Raw genomic sequence first — 18179 nt, forward strand, 5'->3', positions numbered from 1 at the left:
ATTTGGACTGTTCTTTCAGTTTTTGTGCTTTGGACCTTGTAAATCACGTCAAATGTGGGGATTTTTATCTTGTCAAATGCAAAAAAGTCCCCCTGAAGCTGTTTGACTGTCCAACAAGCAGAACTGCAAACCTTACATTTCTAATTTAAACGCCATTCAGATTCCTGTCAGCTGAATTTCTTTTCTGCTCTGTTGCTCCCTTGAAATGAAAAATGGAAACAGTGAGCACATCTCACAAAAAGAAACCCCAAAATCAGCTGTGGCATTGAATTGAGTATTACTTCTAAAAGTGTAGCAGATTTGGGGAGATGGGGAGGGGGCGGCAAAGTTGTAGAAAATGACTTGGTCATGATTTTTTTTTTCTTCCACAAAAGGAGGAAAGGACCATGGAAACCCCTGGGCATTTTAGGGGCTGCTGTTGGTTTTGGGGAGAGGCCCTGTATAGGCGTCGTCCTATCATGCCTGCTTTGATCCACATGCGTTTGCATGGCAGGGCAAAGCACACAGTTAACAGTTGAGCGGGTTAGAAAAAAGGATTGTTGGTTTTTGCTCGCTGCCTAAATTTGCTCTGCCAGGCGAATTGCCATTGCAGATGGGTCTGAGTGAGTGGACGAGGACATAGAGAGAAAAAGAGCTGAAGATGAAGAGGTTTATGGTGTGTGCTTTAAAAAAAGCAGGGATTTCTGGGATATAGTGATCATAAGGTAAGAAAAAATAAAAGAAAGGATAAAAAGCACAGCAGAATAAAAAACACAATAACAGGAGTTTTAAAAGCTGATTGTAGCATTGTTATATTATACACCCTGTTTGATTTCAATAGCCAACATACACGGAATAAAAAAACATATATTTTGCTCTAATTTTAATTCATAGTGGAAGCCTTAAACTAACCTTGGAGTCTTTTGTTATGGAGTCAGACGAGAGGCTAATTAGCGAACAGCTAATGGAGCTAAGAGGGCTGGCGCGTCGCACAGCTAATTTAAAAATGGAGGTAGTGAAAGGGATTATCCAGGGGTCAGAGTTCAATCCTAAGCTTGCAAAACATGCTCCGCGCATGGCGCTCCATTGTTTCAAATCACAGTTCTTTGCTTCACAGTATGTTTCACAAAATGCTCACATTTCATTTCATTTAAAAACAGTGTACACTTTATTAGATACACCTTGCTGCTACTGTTAGTAGTAAAGATTCAACAAGGTGCCGAAAACATTCCTGATCCATATCGACACGATAGAGTCACACAGTTGCTGCACATCTGTGTTCTCATTCCACCACGTCCCAAAGGTGCCCAAAGTGAGAGAAAGAAACTATCCCCTACCCCATCACACCACCACGACCCTGAACCACTAATACAATGCAGGACTGACAGACTGCTCCATGCTTTTGTGTTGTTTATGCCAAATCGTGGCCCTATGAAGCAAATGTTGTGGCAGAAATTGAGATTCATTGGAGCAGGCAACATTTTCCACTGTTCTGATATCTACTTTTACTGAGTCCATCTAAAGTGTCCTGTTCTTAGCTGACATGGGTAGCATCCTGTGTGGTCCTCTGCTGCTGTAGCCCATCTCTTCAAGGTTCAACGTGCCGTGCGTACAGAGGTGACCTTGGTTGTAACCAGTGGTTATTTAAATTACTCCTGCCTCCCTATCAGTCTGGAAGAAGTCTGGCTATCATCCTCTGGCCTCTGACATCAGCATCTATTTTCAGAACTGCTCCTCACTGGATATTTTCTGGACCGTTCTCTTTAAACTCTACAAAGGCCTCTGAGCACATCCTGATGACATTCTTCTTCTTTCTTCTTGGTATCCCTTTTGTTGAAGAATGAAGGCTTCAATCAGTGGTTTGACATGATAATGGGGGGATCGGTGCCCTCTATGGTAGGCCCATATGGTAGCTTTGCCTGAAGCCCCTGCGAGTGTGCAGTTGTGAGCACCTGAACATTTTTTGCCACACATGTGTTAAATTATGATTAAATCCATCTAATAGAAGATTTTGGTCTCAACGTGGAAACAAAGTCTTGAAAGTCACTTCTCCTCTACTAATGGAACTGGTGTGTCCTCTGCCCTTTTTCATTCGGAGCACTGGCATTGATTTTTAGTCTGTGGTCTTCAATTTCCCTTGCCTGAGTCGACTTTTCCATAGCCTGCTACTCTAAATTGCCCCCAAGCCCCCCAGCACCCCCAACCCTTGCCAGTACTCCAGTGAAGACATGGAAAGTCATTAACAAGTGCCCCCTTTGTTGCCGAACAAACACAGATGGTATTTGGCTCACGCACGGGGGATTAGCTGAACCCTGGGTCGGCCGGGGAGGCAGGCAACCACTTGGTGAAGAGTTTTAGAACGGTGGGGCTGTCAGAATATTTCTTAAACTGCAGGGTGGGATTGAAAACTGGAAGCAGGCATATTTGTGATGAATCCACGTGTACCGTGTGAGCGCGTGGTTCTAGAGTTAGAGCTGGAGTCTGCTCAGTTTTGGAAAAGTGAAAAAGTTGAAGCAGCAACTGTACATTTTGTGTTACTACATAAGGCAGTACACAAACACAAATCCCCTCTGGCCCCCCTAGTGGCGTGGGGGCGTGCGGGATAGCAGAGAAGGGGGCAGGACGGAGAACAAACCCCCTGTTTGTTCACCAGGCGAGGCACTGACTGCAGCACTGACAAGAGGAGTGACCTTCCGCTTTGTTTGAACAAGAGGTCAAAGGTAGAGCCATGCCCCAGTGCATTGTGTCCCTTGTAGTGTTTGGTGGCATATTTGGGACACTGAAATAGTCTGAAGTGAGCAAGGAAAAAAAAAATACTTGTATCAGATTACTTTGAGGTGCTTTCAGTTTTTGTTAATGTTTTTCTTTAAGTGTTTGTTTCTGCAGTCTTTATCAGCCAAACATGTAGGTGGAGGTGGGGAAAGTATATGTAGCGCAGTGCAGATAGTGCTGGTGCAGAGCCATACCAGTCCCCCCCACCCGACAGTTGAAATCTGAGTGAAAAAGACACGCAGCGTGCGCCTGCTGTCAGCTTGCTTGTTGTCAGCTTGCTTGTTGTCAGCTTGCTTGCGACCACAGTTCTCATGCATACGTGCATATGTGCATATATGTGAGAGCTGTGTGTGTCTGTTTGCGTGAAAAAGGGCATCAACAGGGGCTAACACACAGAAGTAAACAAAGCACCGAGTCAAAGCAGGCTAATGATTTACTTGAATGGCCCCATTCTCCTCACGTCAGACAAGCCCATGTGCACATGCACGTACACAGTTTTGGCCAGTTGGCTTTTGAACTGGAAAGAGCCTAAATGTGTGTGCTGCTTTCATGTGTTGCATATCAAGAAAAACACGAGTTGTTTCGCTTCATCGGGCAGCGCTAATGTGTAACAGTCCCGCTGTTGTCGGGTCTTCCTTGCAGTGCAGGGAAGGTCAGAGGGCTCTGCATGATTTTCTGTAATAATGGCAGCAAAAAGCAAGCCAGGCGGCGCCTCCCAGCACGTATTATTCGCAGATGCAGAAAAACACAAAACAAACAAATAAAAGCTTTATTTTAGCGAGATAAGGATAAAAATATATTGCTAATTTTTGCTTCCAGACGGTCTGTTTTCGTGTGATCAAACAAGCTGATTGTGGTTATCTTTGTAACATTTTCCATAACGATTGACGAAGGGGGGGGGGGGAATCTTCACACAGCATTTCCGGTTAATCTGCTGCTGAAATCGGCATGCCTAGGGAAGCGTTAAAGAGAGTGAATGTGTCTTTTGTTTATATACCCTGATCAAATTCAGCTCATACCAGATTTTATACTGAACCTATGCTAGCTCACAGGCACAGGGAGGGCGTTTAATTGCAGGGCAGTTTTATGAGGGTTTAAGAGCATGCTTCCCCAGAGCGCTGTTAAAGTCTAACCCTGCTGAGTAGTATCTGTCAACGTTTTGATCTACCTGAGATTGGAGGGCTGAGATAGTAAGTTATTATCCTTGTTTGGGTATGAGCTGTTTGCCTACTAAGCATCTGCTGGCTGTCTCATAAACAGAGTGTTTCCGTATTTCTAATGCCAGGAAGTGTTGAACATTACATGTTCAGAGAAAATACTTATGGCAAGGAACAAACTTAAAAAATGTCTCAGTTTATGTTAAGCTGTCAGAATCATATTTACTGTTTTATTTTTATATTCTATATTTATTATTTTTCTATGAAGAGACACACTGTACAGAATCATAATTAAGTAATAATAATTCCTTAATGTATCATATTCAATATTTTCGGTCAAAGCTAAGTTGCTTCTAGACTTGGCTCTATGAGGCATGTTTGCCACAAATAATTGCTAACATGCTAAAACATACTTCCTATGCATTTATGTATAATGCTAACATGCTAAAATTGTGCCACATTGCACGACACTGTATATAAAAGATAGACATAGCCACAATCACCTGTTGTCGTGGTAGGTTTTTTTATCCCTCATCTGAAACTTTTGAGGAACCAAGGACACTGCACACCAACATGGTAGCAACTCGGCTCTTACAAAGAATACTCTGTTATCAGCAATTTTACTCTAATAAGACTTAAATCTATGGGCTGAGGCCACGACCTCATTAGGAAAGTGTTTACTGAGGTCGTAACCGAAATAAGCCCACTTTGGTTTGTTTTCCCAGCTTGAACATTGGAGTTTAGCATTCGGCTAAGTAAGGGATGGAACTGATTGAGAAGCTGAAGACAGGATTTATTTTACTTTAAATATGCTCAGGCTTTATTTAATATTAAAAACCTTCATTGTGAAAATACTTGAGTTAGAAATCAAGTTAGAAATAATTTTCTCATAGACCTTTATAAGTTCTGACTTACTTGTTTCAGCCAGAGGAGTAGCCCCCTTGTGGCCATTAAAATGAAAGCAAGTTTATTAATACATTTTTTGAATACATTGCATGGTGACATGTGGATAAAAAAAGTCAACAGTGACCATTAATGTCTTTATCAAAGTTTTGTTCAGTTGGGGGGTCTGGATCCTGTCCCAGCTGTCTCCAGTAATGGAGACAGACAGGCAACCATTCTCTCTCACGTTCACAACCCTATGTATGTTTTTATACTGTGGGAGGAAGCCATAGCATCTGGAGAAAACCCACACAGACACAGAAACATGTAAACACAGAAAGGCCCCAGAATGGATTCAAACCCTGGACCTTCTTGCTGTAAGGCACCACTGCTAACCACCACACCAAAATCCAGAGATTCTTCTGAAATTTTTAAGAAGTCACAAGTTTCATTATGGTAGCTCAGTCAGTCAGTTTTTTTATTTCTGTGGTAACATACAGAGATAAAAGGAAGCAGTTATTGTCAGCTGTTGGACAGATTTTTATTTTATTTTTTGCCTTTTTGATCACTGATTGGTTTTATTTGTGATGTAAAACAGACAATTTAAAATAGATCAGTGTTGTGTTTATGTTGGTGCTGAGTGCCACTGTGCAGATACTAATCACAATGCTAATCATAGACTTTGTACTGTAACACACTAAACTGACTTTAGATCCTCCCTCCACTCTCTAATCCAATTTATTTGTATATAACTGCAGCAAAGGAAAATAGAAAATGCACGTGTGACAGCACCTGAAACTCTGGTGCTGTTAGCTAATACTGAAACATTAGTTTGTCCACATTATTCTGATGTTCTGACGATGCTGTTTAGAAATAGACTGAAAAGTGGTAATCCTAATGCTCCCTTAAAGAGCAGATTTAGGACTTAGTGGGATTATAAAGTGAGCACGTTAAGTTGGGCCCTCTGTCCTTCTTACTGGCCCTAAGGAAGCTCATTGGATTTACTATGAATCGTACTGTAGTATGCTGTAAATAGAAGACAAGAGGCAAAAAACAAACAAGGTGGACAAGAAAAGCAGTGAAGTACGTGTTCCTTTTTATAGCACTTTAATCAGTTGTGTCACTGCTTTGGAAACAGGCTCGTGGTTGACATAGATACAGTGTCGTCTTATCTGTTGTTCTACCAAGAGCTGCTCCTCTTGCACGCTTTAGAGTCACGGCGTGTTCACTAATTGTGTCACACGTGATTTTTCCTGGATTTATTGTCCTATAATCACGCACATACAGCCACATGTTCAATAATGTGAACAACAACCCCAAGCAGTCAAACTGAACTGTTGCCACAGGGAAATGTTCCTAATGGATAAAATGTCCAAGACATGAACGCAACAGAAAAATCACAATTATTAAAGTTACTTCAGAATTTAAATGTTCCACAAATACCAACGGGTAACACTAAATGTTAAAAGACAGACTTCCACATTGTTATACACTGAGACTACCAAACTTGGAGAGGTCTTGTGAGATCCTGCGACTGGATGTTCTGGTGCTCAGTGTTCTGAAGTGCTGACCAGAGGGCAGCAGATCAAAGAGGTTGTGGCCTAGGTGTGAAAGGTCTGAAATGATTTTTGCAGCTTTTCCAGCCCTTTTTTCCTGCTCTAGAAGAGTACAGGTCCTCGAGGGTCGATCAGGGAGCACCAGTAATCCTCTCAGCAGCCCGGACTATTCTTTGTAGTCGTCTCATTTCTGATTAAGTGGCTAAGCCATATAAAACAGTTAACTGAAGGATGCAACACAGACCCAAATACAGCGCAGCAGAACTAGGACAGCAGCTCCGTTGGGAGGTTGAACTTCCTTAGGACTTTAAATACTGTGCTTCATGTCATACGTCTATGGAACCTGAAGAACCTAACCGTGGTATTTGTCTGAAATTTGAAGTTTGACTTGCATTTCTGATACATCAAACGGAAGCTTGCACAACCTCCTATCTTTATGCAGGCTTGCTTCAATCTTGGATACGTTTGAGCCCAGCAGTGTCATCCACAAACACCAGGAGCTTAACACAGGAATAAGAAGAAGTGCGTTTATTTGTCTAAATGTAGAAGAGGGGAACAAGACCTGTTGTGAAGTTGCTGGATGTGAATTTCTCTAGCTTAGCTAGCTACATCCTGTCTGTTAGAAGGTAAGAGATTCACTGACAGAGGGAGTTTGGAGGTGAGCCAGGAGAAGATGAAGCTATCCAGAAGCAGGAGCCTTGAAAAAGTCCTAAGTGGTCTCTCTTTTGGTCTTTTTGTCATGTCTCCCTCCACTGTCCCCCGACCAGTTGCAGCAACTGGCTGCCCCGCCCCGAGCTTCGTTCTGGTTTCTTCCTGTTAAAAGGGATATTTTCCTTACCACTGTCGCCAAGTGCTTCTCACCTGATTATTGTGGTTATCTCTCTATCATTGTAGGGTCTTTACCTTACAATATAAAGTGCCCGTTGTTTGTGATGTGGCACTACGTAAATAATATCAAATTTGAAAATTGAAAATTGGTTGAGGTGTTTCAGTCTGCACACACTTCCATCTTGACTGTATTTCCCACTTACATGTTTGCTGCTTGGCAAGTTAAAAAGAGTCCAGTAAGGGTTCAGCAATATGCTTGAACTGATTTCTTTGAACCCAATATGTGATGCTCAGCTGAATATGAGGTACGTGAAGAAAAAAGGTAATATATAAGGAAAATATGACCATGCGAAACAGACATGTTTCCACTGCTAATGCTAATTGTAGTAAGCCAACATAAAATAAAGAAAACAAGCAGCACCAAGCCCTTTCTGAGTTTGTCCCAAACAACAACCAAAGAAAAAAACAGTCACTCTCAGACACTACAAGAACTACGCCCGTGATATCAATGCAAATGCACCTCATACAGTAAACAGAAGACAGCAGCATATGAGCAGACACTGACACGCAGCCCACAAGCTGATAGGTTTTTGGCCTCAGCTGCATATAAGATTTTTGATAAACCTGAACGGAGCGAAGACGTTTCCCGATAAGCATGTTAGCACAAGAAGAGCAGGGATCACTGGCAATCGAAGTTGCCAACAACATGGGGAATGAGATCTCGTACTCTGGCTTCAAAAACATGTTGGAACCCAACAGCTGATAAGTCACTGAAAAACAAGGTCGCAGAGCACCAGCAGATGTAGCTGTACGAATATAAGGGTGCACAGCGTGACGGGAACAGCAGGAAACGTTTGCAGCAGTTTGTCAATGAGCAGTGTGGACTTTAGTGTGTATTCAGTGTGTTGCACATCAGAGTCATTGTATTTGTAGCCTCTTTTGCAGACATTTAACCCTGGTTTATAGACAAATGAATGCTTTTGTTGCATTAAAATAAAGGATCAGGAATTTATCAGGCTAAATTATTATTATTAGCAGCAAAGATCTTTAAGAAAATAAAAGTATTTGTCTTGGGCGCCAATATAGCTCACCTGTATTTATCTGGTTATCCTTCATCCTTTATTCCGTTTGCACTACTTGGGAAGATAACAAATATTGCTAATTGCACAATATACCCCCCCTTCACCCTCCTGGTCTTCCTTGAAAGCTGATCCAGCTTCATGCACACAACAGAGCAGACACTCACCACAAAGATCTGTCACACGGCCAGGATCCCTTTTTTTTGTTTTAATTCCCGTCTTTGCCCCTCCTCCGTTCTCTTTATTTCTGCCTTTGATGAAAAGACATGCCAGTGATATTTCAGGGGCTTAACACAGCTTAGGGGACAGACAGCGTGGGTTTCATGTTTTCCCCCAGCTTTTGTCTGAACTTTGAGAGGCTGAAGTCACAGGTGCGAATGCGCCGTCACAGATGCCAGAGCAGACCCCACAACCCCCCGACGCTGCCGAGTCACACCCGACTCAATCTGGCCTCTCGGTAGACGCCACGGGATCACCCCGGAAAACAATGGGACCTGAATCTGCAGCCAAGAGAATGTGGCAGGTTGAGTGCTTTTAAACGAGGAGGAGAAGAAAAGCTTTTTATTTCTCGGTGACAGCGCCTCATTAAGAGGTATCGTTAGCAATTTGTCAGGTATTAAAAGTCGCCTGCGTATTTAACGGCTAGTGTAAGAACATGAAACGGGCTTGTTTGCGTGGATGTTAAACTCACTATCCTGATGCAGTTGAGTTTCTCATGCCCTGCTTTCGCTCTCTCGTCAGGAGTGCTGAAGGACTATCTACGTGAGCTGCCCTACCCTCTGATCAACAAGCAGCTATATGAGGCAGTGTTGGAGTCTATGGCTGCGAGGCCTCTGCGGATGGGAGCGTCTGGGTGTGAGAATGACCAGGCCGACTCTGAACACACCGTCAGCCTGCTGGAAAACCTGCCAGAGGTGGAGAGGGTAAGGACAATTTTAAAAAAAGTGCACATTCTTCTGCACAGGAGTTAAAGGACTGTCACAGAGGTGGCTTTGAAAGGGCATATTGTGGGTAGATAATCATGGTAATAATCATAATGCTACAGATTACCACTGTTCGGCTGATAATTGTGATGTCGTGCAGCCTTGCACCTCAAGCACTGTCATCGTATCCACAGTAGAATGACATAAAAGTGAAAACGAATAGTTGCTGAAACTCTGTATCCGTACGCTATTGGTCCAAGTGAACAGAGTCACCAGATTCATTGAAAGAAGCATGTCAATGCTTTGTGAGAATACAACTACTCTCTTAGTTTTAAAAGTGTAGCATTTGCAGTATTCTGCACTCGGCTCCTTTGCCAACACGCCTTATATTACTGATAATAATATTCCTTCTGGTTTTTTTATAAAACCTTCAGGTTTTTTTAAGATAAACTTACTGCTGCAGATGTGTCTTAAAGCAGTTTTTGGCTTTGCATCTCTACTGCTGCTGCTAGTGGTACAACTGCAACTACTAATCATAATAATAACATGTTTTATTTGTCTGGCTTTTGTGTATCTGTGTGTGTGTGTGTGTGTGTGTGTGTGTGTGTGTGTGTGTGTGTGTGTGTGTGTGTGTGTGTGTCTGGATCAGATGATGCTGCGGAAGCTTCTTGACCACCTGAAGCTGGTGGCATCCTACCAAGAGATGAATAAGATGACGTGCCAGAACCTAGCGGTGTGTTTCGGCCCGGTGCTGCTGAGCCAGCGTCAGGAGGCGTCCTGCCACACCAACCGAGTCTTCATCGACTCTGAGGAGCTGGCCAGCGCGCTACACTTCAAAAAGCACATCGAAGTACTGCACTACCTGCTCCAGCTCTGGCCAGGTGATTGTGACCTTTGTTTGTTTGTTTTCGTCCCGCTTTCTCTAAAGACGTTTTGAGCACATGGCGTGACTTGAAAAAGCAGCACATCTACAGTCAGGTCGTGCGCACACTGGTCTCTCTTGCCTGAGGGTCTTGTACAAATCAGTGCCAGCCCTGCGGTTCAGCTCTACAAAGGGCTGTTAAAGGGACTGGGCTGCTTTGATCCTTGAGGTTTTTCCACCACTGGCACAAGTGCAGCTGATAGCCACAGGCCACCATCTGTCGGCTCCTCAGAGATGAAACCCTCCACAAATGCTTCATCGTGATGGGTTGAGCCAATCGGAGCCAAGCCAGTAAAGCCTCAGTGTGAACCAAACATTTGGGGTGTGGTCCCCCCCCTCCCCCTCTGTTTTTAGATAAATTAACAATCAAGGACAGTCAGCAGCAGCTTCTCTCAGCACAGGTCATCTGTCTGCCTGCACAGCTGCTCTCTGCCAGCGGCAGCTGTCTGCTTGCGGTGAGATATGGCAAAGTCCATAGATGATCCAGGAGAGGATGGAGAATGATGAGACAAGTGTGTGTGGCGTGATATTTGCATTGGTTATGGGAACTAATCTGATTTTTTTAGCTCGTGGGCTTGATTGTATGAGTTCACCACATTTCTAATAATCAAGTGAGCCATGCAGGGGCTGCTGATGCATTTAAATTCTCGAAGACTCCAAAAAAATCAAAAAATGAGCCCCTGGGCCGGGCGGACAGCTTAGTTGTTTTGTTTTGTTTTGTGGGTTTTACATATGCATGACTACCAATCCGAAACTAATCCAACTCACTATATTTTAACATTTTTCTGAGTGCAGTGTTATTCTGTGCATTTCCATTGATACAGTTTTAAAAAAGCACATGTTCACCGTCTTTAAAAACCTTTTTCCCAATGGCTCCGACATCCTGTGAGACAGACTTTCCCTCCCGAATGATTATACAATCCTCGGAGCTCCTCCCAAGCAGCCTGCAGCTTTAACCAGATCTGCTGATGTGCGTCTGAAGACGAAGTGACTCTGCGTCTGGTTGAGCCTCTTAACTTTAACTGCATCCTCCACGTTGAACCCATTCTGTGTAAACCACTGAAGCTTAGCACCCTGCTTTACATCACCCAGAGAAGGAGCACAGAGAAAGAAATGTAAGCCAGCGGCTTAATTAGTCAGCATCTGTGAATCCTATGATTGCAGGTAGCAGAGGGGATTACATTTGGAATTTTAAAAATTAAAGCATAAAAACTGTGGTTTTTGTTGGGTTTTTTTGTTTCCCCGCAGTTGCCTTTAATGACTTATAAAGACACTGACAGAGCATTTTAGTCCAGGTTCAAGCCTTCATTTACACCCTCAGCAGTGTTTCCATTCCATCCGCTTCCCCAGTACAGAGTACAGGGCGCCTGGACTGTATAATTAAAGACATTCCTGGCTGAACCTTACCCCTCAGCCCCTGAAGCTTCACCCGTACATTTCGCAATCATTGTGGGATATTTTGAGCCGCCTCTTCACGCCTTTCATACACACATACCAAACCTTCCAAGGCATTGTCGCTCAGGCCTCCACAGCCTGACTGACACTACTTACAGGACGTGTGTGTGTGTGTGTGTGTGTGTGTGTGTGTGTGTGTGTGTGTGTGTGTGTGTGTGTACTGAAGAGGCTGAGGGGGTGATGAGTGTGCATGAAGAAGTTTTTCCAACTGTATGTGTGAGAAGATGTGAGCAGATGGTTAGACAGACAAAGTGACGGCAAGAGGATTCTTTCAGTGTTATCTTTAAAATCCAAAATTAGCTGCATGTTCATTTTCAGTTAATTTGCCCTGCTTCTTTTTTTAATTTATCATTAAAATCAGCTGTGGGTTTATTGTTTTATTTTGTCCATTTCGGTTTTTTATTGTGTTTAGATGTAAAAATACACTCATCCTAGCACAACTAAGTCTAATCTTAATATATTACAACAAGTAAACATTGTGAAGCTGTCCGAGAAAGGGAAAAAAAATATGATCGTATTCTCGCCTGCTTTCCGTCTTCATTTTCTCTGCTGACAGCTAATAGCTTTAATCATGTCATCAGTGAATCATGTCTGGAATTAAATAACACAGCGCCTCTGAAAGGAAGATAATTTCTGTTTGTTTTAAGGTGATAATTGCTCAAGTCTTTAGCCTCGGGGGAGCTGCGAAGTGTGCAGCTACTCCACGTAAACACTATAGCAGCAACAGCCACTCTGATGAATGAACTGCAGTGAACTTAGTTAAGACAAGTGCAAAAAAATTCTGTTTATCGTCAGCTGGATGAAATAGGCGAACGCGCACAAAGGAAAACAAGTCATTTCAAGGTCATGTCTCAAAATAAAATTTAGCATTTCTTTTTAAATATATAATGTATCTATTGAACATGGACTTACAGCCCTAACTGTGTTTTTGTTCTTTTCCAATATAGTAAGCTAGCGGAGCCAGAAAATGTAGGTACTGAGATAAATGCAGAAAGGTAACCAGACTGTGGTTGTGTTTGGCTGCTCACTTTTCCTTCACCTAGTCCACTTAGAGGAGTCTTTCTTAAGGTTCAAGCTTTAGTTAATTTTTAAGTTTGGTTACTCGATAACAGCACAGGAAGCAACAAAAACACTGTGTGCAGTGGTGTGACTTCAGCATGTTCGTTCACCTAATGATGAACCGATTGTTCTCTATGTTGTCCTCACAGAGGGTCATGCCGCTAAAGTGGGAGTCTTTTAAATAGAAATCAGCTGCACCAAAACAAGGCTTGTGTTTTTTTGTTATGTATGTGTGTTGTTTGTTTGTTTTTAGTTCATTTCAATCACAGAAAATCACATTTTCTCATCCAGCCCTGTCTAGCCACGCTGATAGCATCACATTCCCGTACTGCGAAATCTGATGGATTTTAGTTTATGAAATGCGCACCATTGTATTTTTCCATAAACATGCTGATACTTTAAAAAAAATGCTGCATATACAGACTGTATATAAAAGATCAGCTTGTGCATCTTGGTGTGGTTTTTTGGGGGGGGGTTGTTGTTGTTGTATTTTTAAGCCAGCAAAGTTAATCTGGTCGAGAAGTTCAGACTGTTATGATAGCACTTTGTCACTAACAAGTTGGCTGTGCCCTGAAGCACGCCCTTTATGATCAGTGCTCATGATCATTATGCTGAACTGAAGACTTAAAATAAGCAAAGAGATTACAGTTGTTGTAAAAAAAATGCATTTATTTATTTGGAGAAATAAAATGAAAAGTAGAGTCATTTTCAGGAGCTGAAGTATGAATTGGTAGGTGTAGCAGTGCAGTGGGGAAATCATTTGTACTGTAAGCTCCAGTAGATTTGTTTCCAGGCCGTCATCAGCTGACCTGCGCTGTATCTCGCTCTGAGGTTTACTGCTTTTTTGGGGGGGGGGATTCAGTCAGCTGCATTCTACAATATATAAGTGAATAATACGTGAGCCATAAGCTGTGCTTTGCAGCTCTTATAAAGCTAATATACCACTAGAAGTATACAGTCTAAATCAGCGATCCCCAACCTTTTTTGCACCACGGACCAGTTTAATGTCAGACAATGTTTTCACGGACCGGCCTTTAAGGTGTCATGGATAAATACAGCAAAATAAAATGATACAACCAAGACACAAATATATTGTAAATATAACAATGAACGCGAATTCACTGTGTAAGTGTGTAACTTTATTAGCAGTGTCCTCCTGAAATGTGCCAATAACATTGAGAGTAACATCCTCCTCGCTACCCCTTAATGCCGTCTTGGTCGCTATGGTAACTTGTAAATATTTCTTTCAAAATAAGACCCAGGGAAACCGAGTTAACGATGAAAATCCTGAGAACCATAAGTTGCACACCCGAGCCTCAACTCTCGTGGCCCAGTACCAAACGAATCACGGACTGGTACCAGTCCGTGGCTCGGGGGTTGGGGACCGCTGGTCTAAATAACGTAATTATTAAAGAAGAACAACAACCACTTTTCCCTCTGAGGAAAACAAAAGAATGAGAAAATATGACCTTTTCTTATTTTTGTGTTTTTGTAATTTTCATGATTGTTTAATAACCAGCTGGCTTATATTTAACTTTTTCTTTGTTTTTGTTTTTTGTTCTTTCTTCCTGTAGTTGTGGACCCACATGGCCAGTCCTCTTCTCAGCCCCCAGCACCCTCTCTGGTTCCAACTTCCTCTGACCTGCGGACAGCCCCCCCTCTGCGACGGAGAAAAGAGCGGCCTCAGGTGCTGAACCTCACTGGAGCAGAGATGGCGGGGGTTCTGCGACCCAAACCAGGGCGTCTGGACAGCCCCAGCAACCGCTATGCTGGTGACTGGAGTGGCTGTGGTGAGACGTACTTCCCTTCTGAAATGTTGTTACCTTCCAGCAAAGAAGAGGCAGACTATGACGACGTTCCCTCAGAAGACATCGAGGCAACTGAGGAGGTCCAGGAGAAGCAAGAGGAAGCAAAAGACGGCATACAGCTCAAGGTTGATTGTCCTGTGTCTGATACCGCAGATGAAGAGCAACCTCAGAGAAGGGAGGTGGTAAAGGAGGAGGAAACACGGGAGGCGGTGGAGGAGCAGGAGAAGCTAATAGAAAGTGACAGCTCAAACAGTGGACACCCATTAGAGGAGGAGGAGGAAGAACACAAGGTGTGTAACCACATCCTGCCACCTCGGCTACCCAAAGAGCACACTTACCAGGCCTACATGAAGATCCAGGATATCAGTCCTGTATTGAGCAACAGGGTGAACCTGAGGGACCTGCAAGAGAGCATCGACACTCTGATAGGAAACCTGGAGAGAGAGCTCAACAAAAACAAGCTCAACGTGGGATACTAACTCCTAGACACAGATACGCAGACATATCCACCCGCACCCCCATGAAGCTCGATAAGGTTTGTGACAGAATCTCTTTATCTCTGAAGGTGCTTTGGGATACAGCCATGGAGGTCTTGTGACGTCACCATGCCAGCATGGTGCACGGTACTGCTGCTGCAAAATCCTAGAAGATGAGATAAGAAATGTAACAGGGCACTTGTGGCGTTTGTACCATATCCACAAACATTCCGCAATATTCTCCTTTTATTTTGTTGGCTGATTAAACTTTATGTTGTGTGGTTTTGTTTTAGTCCAGTTCTGTGTTCCATGTTGTTATTGTTGCTTCTCTTCTTATTAGAAGAACCCAATTACCCCTCAGGGGTTTAAAAGGTGCCTTAATTGTGTGAAGGTGGTACGTCAAGAGGAAAGTCTACCCTGAAATATAACACATCACCTCCGAGGATCTGGGCCTGTGTAGATAACGCTTGAGAATGGGTTTTCAAGAGCCTTTCTTACAAAAAGAAAAAAAAAAAGCTATAGTGTATTTCAAATTCAGCAGGTACACATCCATTTTCTGAACTCTGGGGCTCTGTAGCAAAATTTGGCCCAGTCTGAATAGAGAACTTGCAAATTTAGTCACTTTCAGACCTACTTTAAACCTTGTATGGTGGTTAATTTAGTAAAACAAACCAAGATCGTTGGAGGAACGTGTACACTTTGTCTTAGGGTGGATTTCCTTTTTAAGGCAGTAAAGAGCTTTTTCTATTGAGGTATAAAACACTAAATGTTATACAACAACAATGCACTAAATAGGCAGGCAGTAGTGTAGATTATCATCATGCAGTAAAAAGTCTGTTCTGAACTAAGGGGAGAAACTGCTGCCACTTAAACCTCTTCTATGTTCAAAGTCACACCTATGCTTACGGCTAAACATACATTTTGAACAGATTTTGATTTTAAGCAGAATTGGTGTTTCATGTAGTGTTGCAGGTTTGGTAAATTCACCTTCTTGCCCAGGATTAGATGAAAAGATTGATACTACCCTCATGTCTGTAAATGAATATAAGCTAGAGTCAGAAAGCAGTTAGCTGCACTAAGCTAGCATAGCTAAGGTTAGTGTAGCTAAGATAGCTATGTTTTTGAGAAAATAGAGTAGCTTGGTTGTAAAAAACATGAATAAATTAAAAAAAAAACATCCTAAAATGTTACAGGTCATAATTAACAAAAATATAGTTTAGCAAAGATGCGAACGTGGTATCAACTTTCTCATCTACCTTGATGCAAGAACATAAAGAAGCTTGTTATTTCTAAGCTGGTTATTTCTAAGTTGTTGGGGGGTTTTTTGTTAAAGAAAAAAAATGAAATAAAATAGTTAATTTAAAAAAACACATGGTCAAAAACAGTGAAATAAACAATGTGAAGCACATCATGTAGATCAGCAGCGGAAATAAAAATGGCGGGCTCATCCAGTTAGTTCAAAATAGCTAGCTGCTTAAAAAGACAAAGGACGTTTTCAGCAATCCAGGGATTCAGAATGATCAGTATTTAACCTATATGTATATGTATATAATTATATAAATGTATTCGGAATATATTATTTTTACAGCTTATATTTCAATGGCGTATTTAAATACTTCTTATGACCTTCTAGTGTTGCCGTGTAGCAATAGTTGCTTCTTTCCCTTAAAGCTACCTGTACACATCTTAATGTGCTGGACTAATGGTACAACTTTAGCTGTAAAATATATGGTACAATCGTGCTCTTGCAGAAAAAAGTGATATTGTTATTTTTGTGATATTGTGTATATATTTGACATTGTTTTATGTCTCTGGTGGACTAAGGCGTGCTAATGATTTTTTGGCGTTTTTTTTTTTTTTTTTAAGGTACTGAACGTTGCATGGTCAAAAGCTTTACTGACATAAGCAAGGCTCTGTCTCATCTGCCTTTGTATATCATATTTATGTGTAAAATAAGATTATTTTGTAACGTATGTGCATTTGTTTGACCCCCGTTCCTTTGTAAGACAGCATTGTCCAAGCTTTTTTCCAAAGGACTTAGAGGCAGGCAGTTTATGAAACGCAGAAACTGGTAACAATTTTTTTTTTCTTTTAAACTCCAGCAACAACTGTAAAATGCTTTTACTGATTGAAATGGTTTAATTGCACTGTTATTGTTATTAGTATATTTGCTAAATCACTTTTGGTTTAATTTTATTTTAGGAGGATTTCTAGCCTAAAATATACAGAATAAGAATAAGTAAAATAGTCTTCAAAATTGTTTCACTTATACATTGAGTTTGTTGTTTGCCCTCCTGCATGGTGTTTTTGCACAGTCCTGCTGCTGCACGGTGAAGCTGGGCTGCTGCTGAGCGGATCTGTTGAAACTGGGTTTCAGCAGGGTTCCTTTCAAACCATCTGTCTGTGCAGGCAACACACAAAGAACCAGGGCCTCATTTATAGAAGCCATTGTGTAGAATCAGCTAAGGATTTTTTTTTTAATGTAAAGATTGTCCTTTAAATCTGACGTGCATTCTTCCTTACAATGACCCAGTTTCCCTAATAGGATCTCAAATTATTACTCAAAGAGTACACAGAGAGCACACATGCTTTTATGGTTTCAACTCAACAATCAAATAGAATGAAAGTAAACTGGGACGCTAATGGCAGAACTCAAGTCTGTTTCAGAGCTAACATGGAGATGCAAGTGCAGCGACGGAGTCATTATCTGACCTCCTTCTCCTTCCACACAACAAACAAACAAAAATCATTTCTGTCTGATCCTCTTTGTCCTTTGGAGGAAAAAGTGCCACATTCAAAGCATCGCTAAACAAAAACAGAGAAGTGCTTTGTATTGATCCTGAGAAATGTATGGTCATAATAAAGTATGTTATTTTACGTTCACATGTGGCTGCTGTTGTCTTTTCCCTCCCTTTCTTCTTGGTGGCTCAAGACTTTTGCACAGTACTGTAGTTTTTAGTTTTTCAGAATAAAAATAATTTAAGAAACAGAAAAAAATACCATCACAAAAATAAACAATTACCTGTGGTTGGCATTGTCAGTGGCACAGAGAGCATCTTGCCTTTCTCACACACAAACGTGGAATTCATTCATAAAAACCTCACAAAACTTTTTTTTTTTTTTTTTTGCTTTTTAGTGTAAATACATCTGGTAGTCGAGCATGTGGCCTAGCAATCACGTCACAGTTGTTGAAATAACTTGACATTGTGGCCATAATTCCCAAACTGTTTTAAACACTGCTATTGTTTTATAGAAACCCAACAGGAAAAGCTTAAACTTTAGG

At 41.8% G+C, this 18179-nt stretch overlaps 1 protein-coding gene across 1 annotated transcript in view; it reads left to right on the forward strand.

Annotated features, from left to right (window-relative positions):
- Nucleotides 1–17779, forward strand: part of syde2 (synapse defective 1, Rho GTPase, homolog 2 (C. elegans)) — a 48138-nt gene extending 30359 nt beyond the window's left edge. Inside the window, exons 6-8 of the mRNA XM_085251227.1 lie at nucleotides 8995–9176; nucleotides 9826–10057; nucleotides 14187–17779. Of these exons, the coding sequence (XP_085107353.1) occupies nucleotides 8995–9176; nucleotides 9826–10057; nucleotides 14187–14899 (1127 nt within the window). The 3' untranslated portion in view covers nucleotides 14900–17779. The remainder of the gene's footprint in view (nucleotides 1–8994; nucleotides 9177–9825; nucleotides 10058–14186) is intronic.
- The last annotated feature ends 400 nt before the right edge of the window (nucleotides 17780–18179 follow it).

The sequence above is a fragment of the Mchenga conophoros genome, linkage group LG17 (assembly GCF_057382185.1).
Source record: "Mchenga conophoros isolate Kocher_MC1m ecotype Shallow Benthic linkage group LG17, M_conophoros_male_GT1.1, whole genome shotgun sequence".
Lineage (NCBI taxonomy): Eukaryota > Metazoa > Chordata > Actinopteri > Cichliformes > Cichlidae > Mchenga > Mchenga conophoros.